The sequence below is a fragment of the Vipera ursinii genome (assembly GCF_947247035.1).
Source record: "Vipera ursinii genome assembly, chromosome: 3".
Taxonomy (NCBI): Eukaryota; Metazoa; Chordata; class Lepidosauria; order Squamata; family Viperidae; genus Vipera; species Vipera ursinii.
In genome coordinates, this window is record NC_139516.1 from 158899554 (window position 1) to 158920049 (window position 20496).

The 20496-nt window shown below is 34.9% G+C and overlaps 1 protein-coding gene across 1 annotated transcript in view; it reads left to right on the top strand.

Annotated features, from left to right (window-relative positions):
* Positions 1 to 442: 442 nt before the first annotated feature.
* Positions 443 to 20496, top strand: part of LOC310637380 (cadherin-19-like) — an 87029-nt gene continuing 66975 nt past the window's right edge. The window contains exons 1-2 of the mRNA XM_083357752.1: positions 443 to 1161; positions 19994 to 20221. Coding sequence (XP_083213878.1) covers positions 20024 to 20221 — 198 coding nt within the window. The 5' untranslated portion in view covers positions 443 to 1161; positions 19994 to 20023. The remainder of the gene's footprint in view (positions 1162 to 19993; positions 20222 to 20496) is intronic.

Sequence of the window (20496 nt, forward strand, 5' to 3'; positions counted from 1 at the left end):
GAGTTATAGCCACTATGTTTATTTATCCAGTTTGCATACAGTGACTCATTTCAAACAAGTGTCCATGGGCAATAAACAATCATAAAACCAGTTAAAACATGTTTTATATACATACACTAGGAAATGGGATCCTTTGTATTCTCAGATCTGGACACATAAATAAACCTTTAAGACCTTCTCAAAACAAAAGGGGACAACTTGCCATGGACAACTTGACAGAGCTTTCTCATCATGCTATGGCCAACCCACTGTGGCCATCTTGCCATGGCCAACTCGCCATGAAACAGCTGGCTGCAGCCAACTCACCATGGAACAACTTGCTGTGGGAGAAATCCATGCAGGATAACGTAGCATGATAAATACTATCCACCACTCTTTCTTCAACATTATTTCCATTGACAAGAATGGAAATAGTGGAAGTTAACATTTATCACATTGACAGCTAAATGAATGAATTTCATATGTTCTTATGTTCAAGTAGATATATTTAACTTCAGAATATGCTGGTCTTGAGTGTAATAAAGGTTTGATTTGATTAATGTGAGATGAGTCATTCCCTTATTTCATCTCATTGATCTAAGTTGATTATTTGTTTTCATCACTAATCTATAAATGAAGTCTGTGTCCAACTCATATATAAACAATCATATGAAAAATGAATTACATTCTTACCACTCATGTACTTGAAATTAAATCCTTTTCCCCACTATAAGTGAAAGAAAGAAAGAAAGAAAGAAAGAAAGAAAGAAAGAAAGAAAGAGAAAGAAAGAAAGAAAGAAAGAAAGAAAGAAAGAAAGAAAGAAAGAAAGAAAGAAAGAAAGAAAGAAAGAAAGAAAGATTCTTTTTTGTGTTTTCTTCACAAACACTATCTTGCTGTATTTTTACTATGGGTTCAACTTCAACATCAGAGAAGCATTATGATGTTTTACACAAAGAAGTCAGTGTTTTATGAGGAACACCCAAAATAGAAAGCAGTAAGCAGTGACATACTGTGAGTTTTCAAGCCCAAAAACATAAATGCCTTTTACTGGCAGGAAATTGTCGCTTGTCAAAGCTCTCAAAAGCTCTGAACTCAGAAGGACTTTTCTTTCTCTTTTATCACATATTTATTAGCAATTTTTGTATTCATTTCTTCTAAACCTAGAGGGTTTGGTGCCACAGGTAAGATTTATTTATTTATTTTTCTACAGAAAAATAATAATGTTCATGCCTTTAATTAAAAAAAACCAAAAAAACAAAATTCAGCCAGCTTTGAATGAGATTTCCAGAAAGGCCAACTCGTTTCTAAATCATGCTTGCTTACAAGTGATATGTAATTATTTAGAATGTGATTTTTAAATCCAAGAAATGTATTTTGGCTTAGAATATAAATGCGTTATTATTGTTGTGTTTTTAATGCCACTTTCAAAGTACAAAACATTGTATTTTACCTTCCTTGTAAGAAACTCAGAAATAAGTTACTTTTCCATAAGTACCATGTTTGGTAGAGATTATCGGTTATCTATTTATGTATATAACGCCATGGTGGATGATGGGATGATGAATACATAATTCTGCTAGATGTACCAATGTGATCCAATTTGGTTATGTAAATTCTAAAAGTCAATTTCACAGCTCTCATTGCAAACCCATACAACATAATTATTTGAGAACTTAATTGTGAAATTACAATACTAATTTACTAAAGATAAGGAATTCCACCTTTACTTGTGACATGTTTTTTTTTTTAAGTATAACAGAACAAATGTTAATTAAGAGTATCAGAATTAAAGGAGCAATCGTTTTGAATTTATTCATAAAATCATATTTTGGCTTGAAGGAGGTCAAACAACAATTCTCAATATGTATGCAGTATGACTGAAAATGCATAACAGATATAAATATAAACTAAACCAGTTGCCCTTGTTTTCACTGCGTATACTTTTTGAATAAAAATCTAGTTTGGGTTACATCCAAAATACAATTCTGTAAGTTACCCAGCCTGTAATATTATGCAGCAAACTATTTTGAGTGGAAATATCTTCAAAGTAGATGTCCATAGAATTTTGCTTTACAAACAAACTGTAATATATTCTCAGTGCAATTGCCTCTAAAACTTGTAAGCCGTTCATTGACAACAAAGCTATAATTGGAAAAAAATTGGTTACACACACTCATTGTTTTCGTGTCAGGTATGACAGTACCACACTGTAGAATTCTGATCACTGTGTGCAGTAAACAAACAAACAGAAGTATGTTTCACTGTTTATGTGACAAATAGAACAAGTAATCTACAGAAGAGTCAATCTGTTTTCTTCAAATATATTTTTTCTAATCTAATACACCATACATTTCAAGCACATGCATTTATCTTTAATGATAAAACAGTGTTGTAACACATGTGGAACAACCTTATTTTTCTTTTGTTGGTAATTGCAATGGCAAAACTTAACTTCAGGGTTTAATATTTTTGAAAATTCATCCAATGTCCAATCCTAAATAATTTAGCTGGAAAATATTTTATTGTTTTAAGAAAAGGTGTCTGGAGTCTATCATTTTTGTATTTATCCAGTTTATATGATTATAATATTAAATCTGAGGGCACCAATGGTATGTTTTGTGATTTCCTTCTTACAGGATATTTGTCTGATTTTTTTTTTTTGAGGGGGAGGGAATAAATGGAAAATAGAAATTTGTTTCTGAAGTAGTATAAAGCATTAGAATCAGACCTTGAGCAGTTAAAATAAACTGTTTTTCCTGTCGCGCACACACACACACACACAGCACACAAAGAGACAGACTGTTATTATTTATTATCATTTGTTATGCCTTATTTATTGTAAAAAAGTATTATATGTATTTAGTTGAAGTAGCATGTACAATACTTGATAAATGCTTTTATAAATTCTGAGACCAAGCAAGGAAAGATCTACCCTCATAATGAGTCTGTTGTGCTCATTGTTGAAAGATATTTCACACATGAGTGAACAGTTTGCTTTCTCCTCATTTGATGACACATATCTAACTTCCCAAATGCTTATTTACCACTTGGTTATTACACATTAAGTGATGATTTACCCAATTACCCATATGAGGAATAAAACGGTCACCAATTTAGACAGTAAATATATTCATGAAGGATGGGGTTGTTTGACTGTAAATCTTCCTGGTTTAAATAACACCAGAATCAATGACAGCATCCTATAACAGCTTGTTGCTATGATCTTTTGCTTTACTACACATTTCTAGGATGCATCTGCTTTGATATTTCATGAATCAAAACCCTGGATTAGTTAGACATTAATGTGATCCAGTAGGGGTGGTTTTTTTTTTCTTATGTAGATCCCAGAAAATTGAGGGCAGTGCTTTGGATTACCATAACGAAGAAGTGCCAGGGAAACTTGTAGTGTAGGTATGTGTCAACCTTCAAGGTAGTTGAGACCATAAAACCAAAACCATAAATGCAAAAAGTACTTTTGCTGTAAGGTTACAGTAGCAGAATTTTGGCTGATGATACAGTTCTGCTTGCCAGTAAGCATGAAGACCTTCAGCTCCTCATCAACAGAGTCACAGAAATATCTGAAAAATACGGCTTGAAGCTTAACACCTCAGAAACCAAGATCATGGTCATCAGCAAACAAACTGTTAATTTACCACCAATAAATTTGGAAGAAATACCATTAGGAAAAGTTGAAAGGATCACACAACTTGTTTCTAATTTACATGAAAGTTGGGACATGACCACTGTAGTAAAGACAAGGATAGAGAAAGCTCAAACAGCATTCTTCAAAATGAAAAAGATCTTCTACAGTCATGAGATAAGCCTAAGATTGAAAATCAGGCTTGTCAAATGTTATATTTTTTTCTATCCTGCTTTATGGAGTAGACAGTTGGTCTCTGACAGAAGGCCACCTGAAGAGACTAGAAGCATTTGAAATGTGGATTTACAGGCGGCTGTTACATATAAGCTGGGTTGACAAGATCAGAAATGAGGAGGTGATAAGCTGCCTGGGAAAGCCAAGGGAAATCATCAAAACAATTTAAAAATGAAAGTTAGAATATTTTGAACATGTGATGCGACACTCAGAAAAATATGGAATATTCCATTTAATCCTCCAGGGAAAGATTGAAGGCAAATGAGGTCCAGGCAGAAGAAGAACATCATGGGTTCAAAATCTAAGGGACTCATTTGGACAAAACTCAGCAGCACTTTTTCGTGTGGCTGCTAATAAAAACAGGATCGCCAATGTCCGATAACGGATATGGCACAAAAAGAAGAAGAAAATATATATAGGGGGAAAAGTGCTTTTTGAAAGGAGAAAAAAACAGGCAAAGTTGTTTTATTTCTTAATAACATGCTTGCTTACTTATGCCAAATGTAGATGAAGAGATTCATCATAGTATTTTGGCCAGAGCCCCAAGGGCAACATGTCCTAGAAACAAACTGGTTCACTGACTTATTCAGAGTGTCAGAGTGAAAGACTTTATTTAATTCACCTTAACCAAAAGAGCACACACTTTATTTACAAAGATTACAAAGGCTAACCTACATGAATTCTACACTCTGAGTAATGGTGATGTGGGCATCAACAGCAGATGAAAGGGTTCTCTTTAAAATAATACAAATAATACAAAGTTTCTAGACAATATGTAGAAAGAACATAAATATAAATTCTTCTGTAAATTTAGTGAGTAGACATCTAACATTATTCTTTCAGTTGAAGGTGCATTTTAATTTAAAAAAAATATCACTGCCCATCACTATACTTCCTTCCCATAAATATGGAGTAATCACTGAAAAGTTACTTTTCCTATGCCTGCCAATTTAACAATTACCTTTAATAAATCTCTGATCAGAGCTTGATCATAATGCTTGAGGATGCTGAAATGAACTGAAGTGGTCCTTCATCCCAAATGATGAAAGGCTGTAAGTATTAAGACCAACAGCTTCAAACAAACAGGCAGCCACTCTAGCAGGTGTGAAATAGCTAGCTTATGATCCAGAAGTCTAGTCATAATCTGGCTTCATGCACTCTGCACCCACTACAACTTCGCCAATGGAGCTTACCACTCATTTGAAAAAAGTAAGTAAAAGTAGGTCAGTTCTACTACCATTTCCATGTACTTAGTTCTTTGAGGCACTTTTATTTAGATCTATTAATGTTCATCGAAGAGGAACATCATTCTTCCTTTTAATCTCTTTGGGAATGACAATTCATTATTTTTCTTTGTCTGCTTATTCTGAAGGGGAATAAACCTGCCTTTCTTAGTCAACAGCCTGCACTATACTTTAGAGATCTTTCCCTTTCTGCCTTCTCTTTCCAGACAATAATGCTTATTTCCATTTATTCTTCATCAAAGAGATTACTTGCTCTTCTAAATCTGTTTCTGCTTTTTGCATCCCCACAAGTTATGCCCAAGGATAGTCACTAGTGAATGAAGAGAAAATGCATCATTTCTGTTTGTTCTGATCCTTTTCTTTCAACCAGCATAATACAGACTACACTGCATCCTGTTCGTTTCAACATAAGAGCATAAAATACTTTAAAAATGGCAGATTTCATGGTGCACTGATGTGGTTTTCAACAGATTTTCCACTCTGTCGTACACTTACTTGTTTATTTGGTCTCCTAAACTGATATTTGCAAACTGAAGCTGAGAGAAGTGCCACATCTCTTTAGCATTAAAAGTAAATGGAAGCTATCCCATTGTATCCTTGTCCTATCTTTGCTTTCCAGCAATTTCTCACAATTCTCAAAAGTGAGCATATCTTCTGGTTGGATATTCTTGGGGGAAAAATTGGTTAATTATTAAGCATAAAGCAATAACAAGTGATAAAGCACACTAGCATTTTCCAACCTGTCAGAAGAAAATAATAATAGCCATAAACAATCTTATAATTGTCTGTTTTGACATATTTCTTGATAGTTTGTCAAACATGAACAATATGTGAGCCAACCAAAACAAAAACAAATCATAATGTTAACCCTTTTGAAGTCTGAAATTTCTTTAGGATATAATAATTCTATAATCTTACATACTATACATATGGATCTGTTGGGATCAAATCCTTTTAAAAATTACTGTATTGGGGAAGGGAATTAAACAATAATGTTGGAAACAAAACTATACAATAAACTGTAATCCTTTTGGCTATTAAGTAACTGAGTAATGCTTGGCTGGAAATTAATGAACGAGCTGACTAGAGTGAAATATGTTGAAGTTGTTTTTTTTAAAGGTAGGCAAAAATATAGTTTATATCCATATTCATAATCCCATGGATATTTTAATTGTATTTTAATTGATGTTTAGACAAAATATCTCAAAACACTAATCCTATCTAAACATCCTTGCATGGAAGTAAATCCTCTGAATTCAATTGAACTGATATGTAAATAGCCATAAATAGGCATGTGTACAGCTGTTTCATAAACAGGGTTTTTACTCATTCAGCTTCTGACTCAGCTACACTAGAATAATAATAGCTTATACTCCAATTTAAATACAAGAGGCAAGAGGTTTTATTTTTTTAAAAAAATCATCAAATTAAGACCTTCTAGTTCTCTGTTCCCAAAGGACTTTCTTTTCTGAAAATAGATTGGATCTCAGAGTAGGGATTGGTCATAAGTGATCTCATCTTAATTCATAATTTGTTCACTGAGTTTTTGATCTAGTGCCATAACATCTGGCAAAAGGTCATTATTGTCATACAATTGGATGCATCTGGTATGAGTGATATGATGGTTCTGTCCATGTGCTGGTTATTACCTATAAAGCCCTACATGGCCTAGGTCCGGGCTATTTGAGGGAACACCTGCTGCTGGCATCAAACGCCCTTCGCCCAGTGCGCTCCCACAGGGAGGGTCTGCTCAGGGTGCCGCCGGTGAGAGATTGCCGGCGGGTGACACCCAGGGATAGGGCCTTCTCAGTGGGAGCGCCTGCCCTCTGGAACCAGCTGCCGGTGGAGCTGAGGACTGCCCCCGACCTCCGATCATTCCGCCCAGGCCTGAAGACCTGGCTCTTTGAGCTCTCAGGCCCAGGCTGAGGAGAAATTTTTAACTGGGGTTTTAAGTATAGAGGGTCAATTTAATATTTTTTAATTTGGTTTTTTAACTTTTGTATGGTGGATTTTTTAATTCCCTGTAAACCGCCCTGAGTCCTCAGGGAATAGGGCGGTATATAAATGTAACTAAATAAATAAATAAATAAATAAATGTATTATGGTGTCAGATATCTAAATTGATCCTTCCATCAATCTTGATTTGTATTACGAAATATAATATTAGTTGAATCACATTAAAATAGCCTCAACTTTATAGAGATTTACACACTCCCATTTCTGACAAAATGAAAATACTGCATTCCTTTTTCAAATGAAGATTGTATTTTTGAATTAATTAGTAAAAGTGGCTAGACCTGGCAATAGCAGCTTCAGATGGCTTCTTCTCCAGATGCTAACCATTCCCAAACCTTTCACCAAGTGTCCACTTTCAGTCTTCATCATGTTACATTTTATGAATAACTATAACGATGTCATACTACAAGAACTTTCCAGTTCCTGCCTATCTCCCTCTCTCTAAGCTTCCTTGCATTTGTTTCTTGCCAATAAATTGAATTCAGGAAAAGATTAGAATGTTTTTTTTTCTTGAATGCAAAAATATTTTCATTAAATCTGATCTGATCCCAATTTCTTTCAATCTCTCCATGTTTTAAATAAATATAAATGGAGCAATTCCTTATTTATAATGTGAAATGATAGAAAAAACATTCAGACAGCAACACTGTGTACTTCTGAATAATCTTAGTTGAATATGTTCATGGTAGGAAGCAATTTTAATAGCAAGCATATAATGCATGTGTAAGTAAATCTGAATAAGGATATAAACCATATTCAGTGTCCTGATTAAATCATGAATAACAATGAAGTAGTACCAAGATACAATTGAATTTTGGCTTTTTTCCAGTATTTAATAACTGCATTAGCACTTGGGAGAGGTCTGTGTTGTTAAAAATTCCTGAGGTCAAAATGCTTTGATTTGGAACTAAGGCAATTATAATTGACATTAAGAAAATTCCTAATCATTAGCTTGGTATAAAAATTTGTCCAGCTTAAAAACTTCAGCTGTATTGCAGGAATTATTTAGTTAGGAAATGTAATGAGTGTGCTATTATATTAACATTTATATGCCCTGTTCACCGCCCTGAGTCCTTCGGGAGAAGGGCGGTATAAAAATCCAATAAATAATAATAATAATAATAATAATAATAATAATAATAATAATAATAATAATAATAATAATAATAATAATAACAATAATAATAACATATTATTGCCTAGATTCACATATTTACTAAGTTAATTACCATCAATCCTTTTACTATGTTTATGTTATTTTTAACCCTTTATAGTCAAGCTGATAGCCTTGCATCAGAGATTTTTTAAAAATAGCTCTTCTTGAAGGCTTTGGGCTAGGAATATCTGTTTTGGAAGCTGTTGACAATGTATGTGTGTGCTGTTGTTCTTAAATCCTAAAATCAAGCAGCCTTTACATAAGAGAATGGTCCAACTCAGAAGAAGCAACACCACAAGACCAGAATCAGCAACACCGTTAGACCAGAATCAGCAGTATACCTTCACTTAGAAGAAAAAGGATACTCTTTTAAGGATCATAATGGTTACATTTTGGACAGGGAAGATAGATGGTTTTAGAGAAGAATCTATTTATGTTAAAGAGGAAAATCTTTCTCTCAATAGAGGTAGAGGCCTCAGACACAACCTGTCCCCCATTTTTTTAATGGTGCTCTTGCATCAGTCCCCAGAAAGATCAAGACCACTTCAAATGTCCACCAGGAAGGTTACACTTAATGACCCTAAGGAGCCTAACAAGCCTATTAGGATTAGGTGATGAAATTAAATTAGAAGATCCTAATCAACTTGCTCAGACTGAAGAAGCTATTTGGATAAGCAGCAAAATGTTTTAAACCAAAAATAAAAGAACTCCAGTTGACTTGACTCAACTTTCAGACCTACTTGAATGGTTCATTAGAAGCAAATGATGGGTCCAGGTAATTTCCTGACTGTGTTTGGAGGCTTTTCTAGTGACCTGGAAGGCAGTGCTAGCACACAGCTTCCATCCTATGAAATTCAGAAGCAGGCAGAGAATTGAATAAAATTGCTCCTGAGTGCTTTTTTTCAGTTGCTTATCCTAAAGCAGAAGTAGTTCGTGACTTATAATAGCACTGAAAAAAGTGACGTATGACCATTTTTCACCCTTACAACCATTGTAGCATTCCCATGGTCAGATGATCACAGTTGTCAACTGACTTGTATTGATGAAAATTTGCACAGTCCTGGGGTCATGTGATCACTGTTTGCCACGTTCTGACAAGCAAAGTTAACGGGGAATCTAGATTCAACTAACAATGCTGATATAGCTTTTTTAAGAATAACTCATTTCCTTTTCAGTAGCAGTACGGAGGATAATGTTCGGATGAGCTGTTATGACATGTTTGTGAAGTTGTTTGCATATAAAAAGTTTCCTGTTCATTTAGATACCAGTTGGATAAATTTAATGTGATAATGGAGTTGCCTCTGATAATGTTATCTGACCTTGATGAAGTGAATAAAGAGACTCAGTCACTTGTGGGCTGATCTGTGGTTCTCCTACTCCTTCAGGCAACTACAGGGAGTGTGAATGGATAGATCTGAAGGTAGTAAAAGCTTTTTTGAGAGAGATTGAGGTCAACTCTTTTTTGAAAAAGACATATTTCATTCCAGCCATCTTCTACCTTATTGCTAACCTTCATTTTCTTGGGAAAGTTGTTGATGAGGTGGCGATTATGGCACTGATCACAAAGATTCCTGAAGGAAGTAAATTATCTGCATCCCTTCCCATCACCCAATCCATCCATCCATCCATTCTGTCATCAGAATCAATCATAAGCAATCAAAAATAAAATGACATTTTTAAAAAAATGTAAAGAAACACATATGTGTATATCCTTCAGTAAAATTCAAGGTCATTTGTTTATGGTTAATGACAGCTGCTATGCAAAAGTTTATGAAATTATGTCTAATAAAAGTTTTTGTGTTGATAAAAGAATATTACCACAAAATTCATCAAGCTTTGCTGGAATATCTAATAATGAAAGAAAGAGGAAATTCTTCCTGTCGTTATAAATCATGTGAAATATCACATAAAGGATGTGCACAACAGCACCAGAGGTGCAGGGACAAGTTTGGCAAATCGTGGGCTTTACTAAATTATCCCTACAAGATTGTTGAGAATAAGATGTTAAACCTGGTTCTAAAGAGCAAAAGTTAAAATGGTAAAGCAAATGAAATAAAATTACATAGCTAGCCAGTTGCTATCTAGGATGGTTTTTTTGGGTTTTTTTGTTTTGTTTTCTGATGTGCTTGGAGTTCAGAGAAGTTTCATTTTGGTATCCGATATCTAAAAACATTTCTCTGCTATTTTCTTAATCCAGATAAATTCTAAAACATGCATAAAATCCATAGATAGATTTTATAATAGGCCATATTATGAGAATTTACCAAAATTGCTTGTGACCATGATGACTGAAATTGGCTGAATAGGGCAAGAAGATTTAGACCTATGGGGAAATAATGCATCAAGCCAATAATTAAATATTAAAAGACACTTTTATCTCAGTTTTTGCTTGTCCCGTCCACAATTTCTAGGTTATATCTTTAAATGCATGAAGCTCTGCTTTTAGGAAATTGCTGTGCGTTTTTTCCCCATTTATTTGTACGTAATTAGGATAAGAAACTATCTGTGAAGCCACAGAGCAGCTGAGATATAGTAGCAAATTATTTTAGAGATGTAGGAACGTGTTTTCTGTCTTTCCAACAGAATAATTTTACAACTATTGGAAAGTTTCTTTGAGCACTAGAACCAGAAATTTCATGTGTACTTTTGGTGACAGTGTATTCTGTTATATTTTCCCAAGGCATTTAAAATTCCTCATATGTGCAGTCTCTTGCCCTTTTCTTATCCAGTTCAGCTTCCTTGGTTTATTGGCCAAAACCATCATTCTAAGGATTAATTACCAACTAGTGTCCCTGCATTATTGTACTTAGTTTCTGAGGTCAACCAGAGTCAGCTGAATAATATCTGAATCATCTCCCTGCAACAAAGGGAGATGTTCACATCTGCTCTTTTTGGAAATTGGAGGCTGGAATCTAAGTACAATTGCAAGTAGGTTCTTATATAGTTTGAGTAGGGAAGGAGCAAAATGCCACTCTAGGGCCACTATATACATTTGCTGAGTTTTATGGGGTACAATTTTATGTAGTTTTCCCCAAGAACAGATATGAAATTAAGTCAAACATTGATTTAAAAACAGAAAGCCACATATATGGACGATTTAAGACACATCACTATATAGATAATGGATGTGACATGAAAGCAACAGATTACTCAGGAAGAATCTTTTGGGATTTCTGGTATAGGTGTATTTTTTTTCCTTTGTGGTGGGGGCTCTTGGGTATCTCAGAAACTTTTGAGTTAATCAATCATGATATCTTGCTGGACAATCTACAGGATTTATGATAGTTCCACTCCTACTTTGGTGGACATTTCTAATAAGTAGTTAGAAGAAGAGATGTAGTCAAATCCACAGAATTTAGCCTTTTCTCTCTGTTCTTTAACATCAACATAAGGTTGCTAGGAGAGTTTCTTTGTTTCTTTGTTTCCATAGCTACCCATCCCACATGTGACTCTGAGTGGTTCATGAAGTGGATTGGACTGAGAGAGAATGTCTGGCCCAAAGTCACCCAGCTGGGTTTCATGCCTAAGGACTAGAAGTAGACTAGAACTCATCATGTCCCTGTTTCTAGCCTGGTGCCTTAACCATTAGACCAGGGGTAGGCAACCTCGGCTCTTTTATGACTCGTGGACTTCAACTCCCATAATTCCTGAGTCAGCATAGCTGACTCAGGAATTCTGGGAGTTGAAGTCCACGAGTCATAAAAGAGCCGAGGTTGCCTACCCCTGCATTAGACCAAACTGGCTCTCATTTGTTAACAATTTGTTGAGTTAATGTGTTTAAATATTGGAATGAAACAAATTAAGCTTTATTAAATAATTAAAACATAAATACATTTTCATTATATCTTATTTTTGTATGAAAATTGCAAACATACACTCTTCTACTTAGATGTAATTTTGCTGAAGTAACATTTTAATATGTTCAAGTGTTATATGTGTACAAGTGCAATTATTTATAAATCAGTGTAGAGGAATAAACACTCCCCAATCAGAAACATAATCAAATATGTTAAGCTCCATTTTATGAGGTTGGAATCTTTGCTGCCAAAAACAAGCATAAACCTAAATGTGACCATTTTTTCAGACATGGGATCTTTTATTTTTTTTTAATTTTAATCCCATTTATATCCCGCCCTTCTCCAAAGACTCAGGGCTGCTTACAATTTAAGCACAAACCAATGTGCTTAGCAATTTATAAACAAGATCTCCTTTTTTTTCCACGCTACTTTCTTGAGGAATACCAGTCATGTCAATGATTTCATCAGCAAATACCTGTATTGAATGATAAGTCAAATTATTTTACTAAGGAATTCCTATTAACTATAGCTGATTTTTGGGTCTGCGCAAAAATGTGGATTTTTTTAAAAAACAGGCAATTCTATACTTAGGTTGCCAGGATTGAGATGTGATAATTTGGCTAATCTCAGACGTATTTAGAGAATTAGCTATTCTTGTACAATTTTCAGATGATCTGATTTATTTAAATGCGCAATAAGTTTTTTCTACTATATCTATGGCACCCAGTATGTCCCACTTTAAGAGCTTTTGGCAGCATTCTAATTTTAATTGTCTTTAAAAGGCAATACTTATAATAGGCTAAACAGAGTTTTAAAATGTATCATTTTTGGAGATGTTACACAAATATGTATCCATCAAGTATTTATCTGATATTTGCATTTAAAAAATGGTACATAGGATGGTTAACAATGCAGATAAAATAAAATTAAGAGAGGAACTCATCAGTTAAAAATGTACTTTGTCTAATAGACAAATTAGTTTAAAATTCAATATCTCATGAAGCAAGACAAATGAAATTTGGCCAACTGTTCTGATGGACAGCAGGAATGGAGTTAGATTTGTTTCCTGCATTTGGTTTAGAATTGTCCTTCTGATAGTAGCGGAATATTTAAAAATGACTTTTCCCAGACATCCCCAGGCAGTTGCATATGGGAGAAAATGCTATTCTATCATTTTGATCCAAGAGCCTGTTTTTTTTAAAAAAAAACATAACCAAAGGTTTAATTACCGTATGCTCAAAGATGGGATGAAAGCCAATGAAGCTATTGTCACAGTTAAACATCTCTATAAGACGGTCAAAAAACTGTTCTGTGAATATTATCTATCTATCTATCTATCTATCTATCTATCTATCTATCTATCTATCTATCTATCTATCTATCTGTCTGTCTGTCTGTCTATCATCATCTATCTATCTATCTATCTATCTATCTATCTATCTATCTATCTATCTATCTATCTATCTATCTATTTGCCTCAATCTTCACACTCACTCTAGACAGCTTACATACCAGAGTTAAAATATCACCATAAAAAAGAACAACATTAACCAAATAGAAATAATAGAGAGCACCACGAGGATGAAACTCACTTAACTGTAATAAAAAAACCTAGTTCTTTTATGTGTGAAAAAATGATCCTTTAATAATTACTGATTAGCATGAAGCATGCTTGGAATGTATGTTGGTGACAGGTTGAGATATGTTTGTTTAGTTTTCCAGTTCCTTAGTGTGCAATGAAAGAATCTGTTTGAATTCTTAATTTGAAGAAGGCTATGCATATTCATATCTGGCAACATAAAATTCACGGAAATCTGTCAGAAAAAACAAATATAGGTAATTGAATTTCTGAAAATACTTTTTTTGAGGGTAAAACAAAATAATTTCCATATGTCACAATTTAGAATCTTATATTGGGTAATTTAATATCCAAGTTTAGTTTGCACAGTATATGTTCCTAGTCAGTTTCAAGTCAAATTAGGCAGACCCATCACTCAGTTCAGCTAATAAGCTAGTATAATTATATGTTTATAGCTCTATGTTCAGTGGTGGGATTCAAATATGTGAATAACCAGTTCTCTGTATGGATGCTGCTTCTGGAAGTCCATTCTGGGCCTGGGCAACAAAAAATTATCTACCGGTTCTGTCAAAGTGATGCGAACCAGCTGAATCCCACCACTGTCTATGTTTATTAACGTCATGGAACTTCACAAACAGATGAAACTGGCAAAACATAGGCAAAAAGAGGGAATAAAATGAAGAACAGGCAACAAATTATATTATTTCTATATAAAGAACACAAAACTTTCCAGAATAATTAGCAGGGACAGTTACCTTTGATTGTTCCAGTTTAAACTCTTTTCTTTTTTTTATGTAATGGTGGCAGAACATATGTAGAAAGTAGAACACCAGATAATCTTCCTCCATCAATTCTCCACCATTAAAATAGCAATATATGTCCCTTGATAGAAAAAAAGATATATCCAGAAAAAATAGATTTCTTTTGTTTAGGCCCTTTTCTAAATTTGTCTGAATTAAGTTCTTGACAGGACATGGGCTGCATGCATCTGACAGCAAATAAAATTCATGAAAATCTGTTGGATACAGCAATCTAACTTTTTGAAATACACTTTCATGAACCAAACCTAACCTCCGTGTCTAATAACAAGAGTTTAATCTGTATTGGGTTCCATTAAAAAGATGCAAATGGAAGAGTTTTATGTTATGTTTCTTGGTAAAAACAAAGCAAAATAAAAAGAACACTTTTAAGACATAGAGATCCACCAATTTCTTGAACAATGGGTCGTATCCAACAAAATGAAATTTAATATGGAGAAGAGCAAAGTTTTACATTTAGGCAGGAAAAAATCAAAGGAATAAGTACAGATTAGGTGAGACCTGGCTCAAAAACACACAAAGTATTAGTAACACTTTATAAAACCTTAGAAAGACCACACATGGAATACTGCAACCAATTTTGGTCACCATACTACAAAACAGACTTTGGTAAAAGTTCAGAGAAGACCAGCTAAGATGTATAAAGACCTGGAGACTAAAACATAAGAACAGTTGCAGGACTTGGGTTTGGCTAGTCTAAAGAAAAGAAGAAACAGAGGTGACATGACAGCACTATACCAGTATTTGAAGGGCTGCCACAAAGAACAGTGGGTCAAATTATTTTCCAAGGCACCAAAGGGTAGGACAAGAAACAATGTTTGGCAACTAATCAAAGAGAGAAGCAACCTGGAATTAAGGAGGAACTTCCTGACAGTGAGGACAATTAACCAGTGGAAAAGCTTGCCTTCAGAAATCACGGATGCTCCATCTCTGGAGGTTTTCAAGAAGAGACTAGACAGTCACTTATTTGAAATGGTATAGGTTCTCCTGCTTGAGCAGGGGGCTGGACTAGAAGACCTCCAAGGTCCTGTCCTGTCCTGTCCTGTCCTGTCCTATCCTATCCTATCCTATCCTATCCTATCCTATCCTATCCTATCCTATCCTATCCTATCCTATCCTATCTTATTCCAGCTAAAGGTGCACACTATTCTTAATTAATCAATATGGAGAAGTAGATGTATCATCTGGCCTTACTTTATGCTTTCAAAAATTAAACAGTGCTTTTGAAAACCAATGAAAAGGTTAATTAATTAGTGCTATTGATAAAGTAATTATAGGAATAAACTTTATTATTATAATCTGATCACAAAGATATGAAATCAAGGCTTCCAGTTCTTTAGCTGATATTGGCCTTCCTGTGCATCAAGTTTTTCCCAAGAACTTAGGGTGTTGTAGTGCATTGGCATAGTATATGTGCAGATCCAAACAATGCAGCTTTTCATAATTGACAAAAGGAAATTTTATTTAAGAGCCATGGTGGCACAGTGGTTAGAATGCAATATTGCGGGCTAATTTTGCCATCTATTAGCGGTTTGATTCCCACTGACTCCAGGTTGCCTCAGCCTTCCATCTTTCCAAGGTTGGTAAAATGAGGACCTCAGATTGTTGTGGGGGGCTATAAAACACTGTAAGTTTAAGAGCTATTGCTATTACTATTTAAGTGCAGATTTTCTAAGTGTTGTTCAAGATTTTTTGGTGAGGTACCCAGTGGCCTGATAACCACTGGGACCAATATGGCCAGTTTATGCCATAAACTTTCAATTTTGATTTTCAGATGTTGAAACCTGTGATCTTCTCCAATTCTTTGCCTTTTATTCTACTGTCCCCTGGTATTGCCATAACAATTTGTCACTGTTTCTTCTTTTTCAACCACAGTTATATCTGGGGTTGTATGGGCCAAGGCTTTATCAATCTGACAGTAAAGTGAGATATTTATTGTAGAAAGGGAACATCATTTCTGTAGACTTATTAAGCTGATAGATATATTGGTAGAATATGTCATTAATGTATTAACAAGCTTCTCCTTATAACATTCTGTTTTATACATAGTAAGATAACAATTGAAATTCATTAGGCAAAAGAACTGTCGTCAGAAATGGAAGATTAATGTATCAGCTAATTTACAGCTGAAAAGTAATATATATATTTTCCTCAAACCAGGACTGATTTTTTTTAAGTATGATACCTGTCTGATTTGCTGGGGAAAAAATGAAATTATTTCATTTGTGAAGTAGGTGAAAATGATGATATATTGAGTGGTGCTTGTTAGTCAGGTCTGATAATATTTCTTTTATTATTTGAGTTCAGTTAAAATTGAACTATATGGCATTTGAAAAATAAGGAATATAGCAAGTGTCTAGTACAAATAATTCATCATCATATGTAAGGTGATATATAAAATTTTGGGAGGAAGTCTACAATTCTAGCCATCCTAAAATCTCAATTGAAAAAGTGTCATAGCTATTTTTCTGATGAATGTCATATATGTTGCTAGAGGCTCCAGTGGAAAATTCTATTATCATACAGTATGTGTTCTGAAACTGATTTCTATTGTTGTGTATGAAATTTGTGATGTATTAGTATCAGGTATATGTATATGTAGATATATACATGAGTGTGTGTGTGTGTGTGTGTGTGTGTACATATACAGTATATATATATATCGAAATCTCATCCGTCATCCTATTGCTACAAGAGAAAATTAAAGAAAGGGTTGTAAACTCCTTAACCACAATTCTTTATTTTTATCAAGTAAATGTGTTAGCTAATCTAGAACTCAGTCTTAATAAAGTGAATGTGATCCTTTTGTATGTACTCAAACCTGAGACTGTCATTAACTCTAACTCTAACCTTAACCCTAACCCTTTACTGAAAAGTTGTATATGAAAATGAAGAAAAAAAAAGAAATGCAAAATAAAGTACAGGATTTTATTACTAAACAAAAAACAAAAAAACAAGAGTAAAAAACTAGTATTGATTTAGTTGTTGCACAAGGAAAATTGGAATGACATTTTAGCGAGAGTATTTTGTACTTTGCCAGTTTGCCTTTTGGCAGCATATAGAATATCTAGGAAATGTGTGAAATATTAAGTGTTTCATACTTTGATGACCCATTTTTGACATTCTGTAGAAATCAGTGCTTTTCAACCCGTGGTACACATACCACAGGTGGTACTTTGGCACCTGGCAGATGGTATGCATACGACGGGTTGAAAAGCACTGTAAATAAAAAGTTTTTTTTTAAAAAAAGAAAGTGTAAAAGTGTAGCGGGGGATGAGCTGAAGCAGCAGCAATGCCTGCAGGAGAGTCAGCTAGAGCTACTGTGTTGCTGCGGCTCTGCTGGGTGCCCAAGATCGCCACCAGGCTTCCAGAAGCAGCACACAGGCTTGGGGAAAGGCATCAGCTTCAGCTACACCAAAGAAAAAAGGAGGGTGAGAGAGGAGAGAATATCAAAAGAGATTTTGGAGGGAAAGGGAGGAAAAAAACCTGACGGGGAAAGAGAAGGGGATGGAGAAAGAGAGACGGAGAAGAGGAGAGGCTTCTTTAAGTCAAACAGAAGGAGAGAAGGGGATAGAACAGTGCAAAGATTAATGTCAGAGAAACAAGCACAAGTTTCCCATTAAAAGTGTGGTAAGTGGGTATACAAATAGTCCTCAACCTACAACCACAATTGACCCCAAAATTTATGTTGCTAAGTGAGAAATTTGTTAAATGGGTTTTGTCCCATTTTATGACTTTTCTCGCCACATTTGTTAAGTAAATCACTGCAGTTGTTAAATTAATAACACAGTTCTTAAGTGAATATGGTTTCCCCATTGACTTTGCTTGTCAGAAGGTTGCAAAAGGAGATCACATGACTCCAGGGCACTTGTGACCACCATAAATATGAATCAGTTGCCAGGCATCCAAATGTAAATCACGTGACCCTGGGGTTGCTGCAATGGTCATAAGTGTGAAAAATGGTCATAAGCCACTTTTTCAGTGCTGTTGTAACTTTGAACAGTCACTAAGCAAACAGTTGTAAGTTGAGGACTACCTGTACTTCATCACTTTTTTCCTTTTGTTTTTTAGTCATCAATTTTTGACACCTTGCTAGGCGATTGGTGGTACACGAATATTGTAATATGGTACAGTCAGTGAAAATGTTGAAAAGCACTGTTGTAGATTGCCTAGGCATTTTATAAAATGCCTAATTTCATATTTTGATCATAACATATATAAATAAACTTTTAAAGCTTTATCGTTCATCTTCATGAATTAAAACCCATTACAGTCTACTAGAAAAAAAACATATATAAACTTTGATTGAGTAAGTTAATCATCTTTCTTTTTGCTTTTAATGGGTAGTTTAGGGAAGATTATTTTGCTGAAGGAAAAGTCTTCATCAGGGTTCAGTCCAAGCCCGGAATAAACAACATGACAATTGCTCTAGAAAGAAGGTTGTAGTTTATTGAAGATGAAAGCCAGACAGAAAGATGGCTGTGGAAGAAAAAGAGACAGAGCACATGTAGGGAGTGGGTTGTATTTCCTGTGTCATGTACTTTGACCTCAGTCTGATTGTGCCTCTTTGGCATCTGTGGGTTAATCCTATTATGTCATGTCTTAGAGTTTGGGTGGGGTATGTAGATTTTAGGTGTCTTTGTCTTCCTAAGCTTCTAGCTGGAGGGCCACAACCTTCCTGAATGGATTATCACATCTGCATTTCTACAGAGCTGGTTTCTGCTTGGGGGAGGGAGACTTGGGGCTATTAAGAAAAACTGGGCATGCTTTTCTGCCTCTTTAAGATCCTTTGAGGAAATATAATATTCTGCCCTTTTAATATTTCCTTCTCTGCAGGGGCTGACTTCCCACAATTTTCTCATAGACCTCAGAGCCCTGAAACTCACTGAAAGCCACTGTCTTTTTGTGGGGGGATCTTGATCCAGAGAGTTCAGGGAGCCAAGCCATTTACCAACTCCTCTCTCCACTGAAGCTGTTAGCTCCATTCACTACAAAGCTGTCTTCAGTCTGCCATTGTTTGCCTGGAAGTCCTGCTAGGACAGTGTTTCTCAACCTTTGCAACTTTAAGAAGTAGAGATTTCAAGTTTCAGAATTACTCAGACGGCATGTTTGGAGTTAGAATCCATGCAACTTAAATTTACCAAGACTGGAAAACTTTCCATTAAGAGAAAACAAATATAGCTACAAGTTAATACATTCTATTGTAAGACTGATTAAAATTGACAAAAAAGAAAAGAGGGGGGGGGGAGAAAAAGACTCATTATTTTCTCCTTTTGGTACTTATATTGTGTGTCTAAATAATCTTTAGAATTATTGTTAGATTCCATAACAGTAATGGTAAACCTTAATTGGTCAGCTATGATAAAGATGATTTTTTTCCCCTGTCTGTATCCTGTTTGTGGATTTACATGTTTCTGAAAAACAAACCTGGAATCAAAGATACTGGTTTTTTTTAAGGTGGCTTTCATCAATTTGACACAGAAACAATGTTTTTTGCTCCAAGAGTTACTTTTTTCTTTTTTTCCACAGATGCATATTGATTGAAAAGGAACTATCAGCATGTATTATCAGAAATGGATTTCTTTTGCTTTGACCCTCATTCATGTGGGGCCGTGTCTTCCCTGCATGCACAATTGTAACACTAAGGAAATGGAACTAGGTTTGATGAGATCTCAGAATGTGAAACATAGCCGTGTTCGCAGCTTGCTGGTTGCAGAGAAAGAAATGATGTCAACACTTCCTTTGAAATCAGGCCAGGTATGGTAACTCTTCTGAAAGAAGATTAGCAAGAGACTGAGGTGTTGATTGGTATCTGGCTGCTTCACTAAGCTTTCCCTTAATCCGGTCTGGTGGGAAAGAATTTTTCTTGAAACTTTCTTGCGTTATATTGTGTAAGTATCCATATACAACGATCTGTAAAAGACATAGAAGCACAGAAGCATTTGTTATCATTTTCCTAAAGGGTCTCATTTAATTGAATCAGGAACAGTTTTGCATCAGCAGTTTTGCATCATTTAGGCATAGAGCGTCTC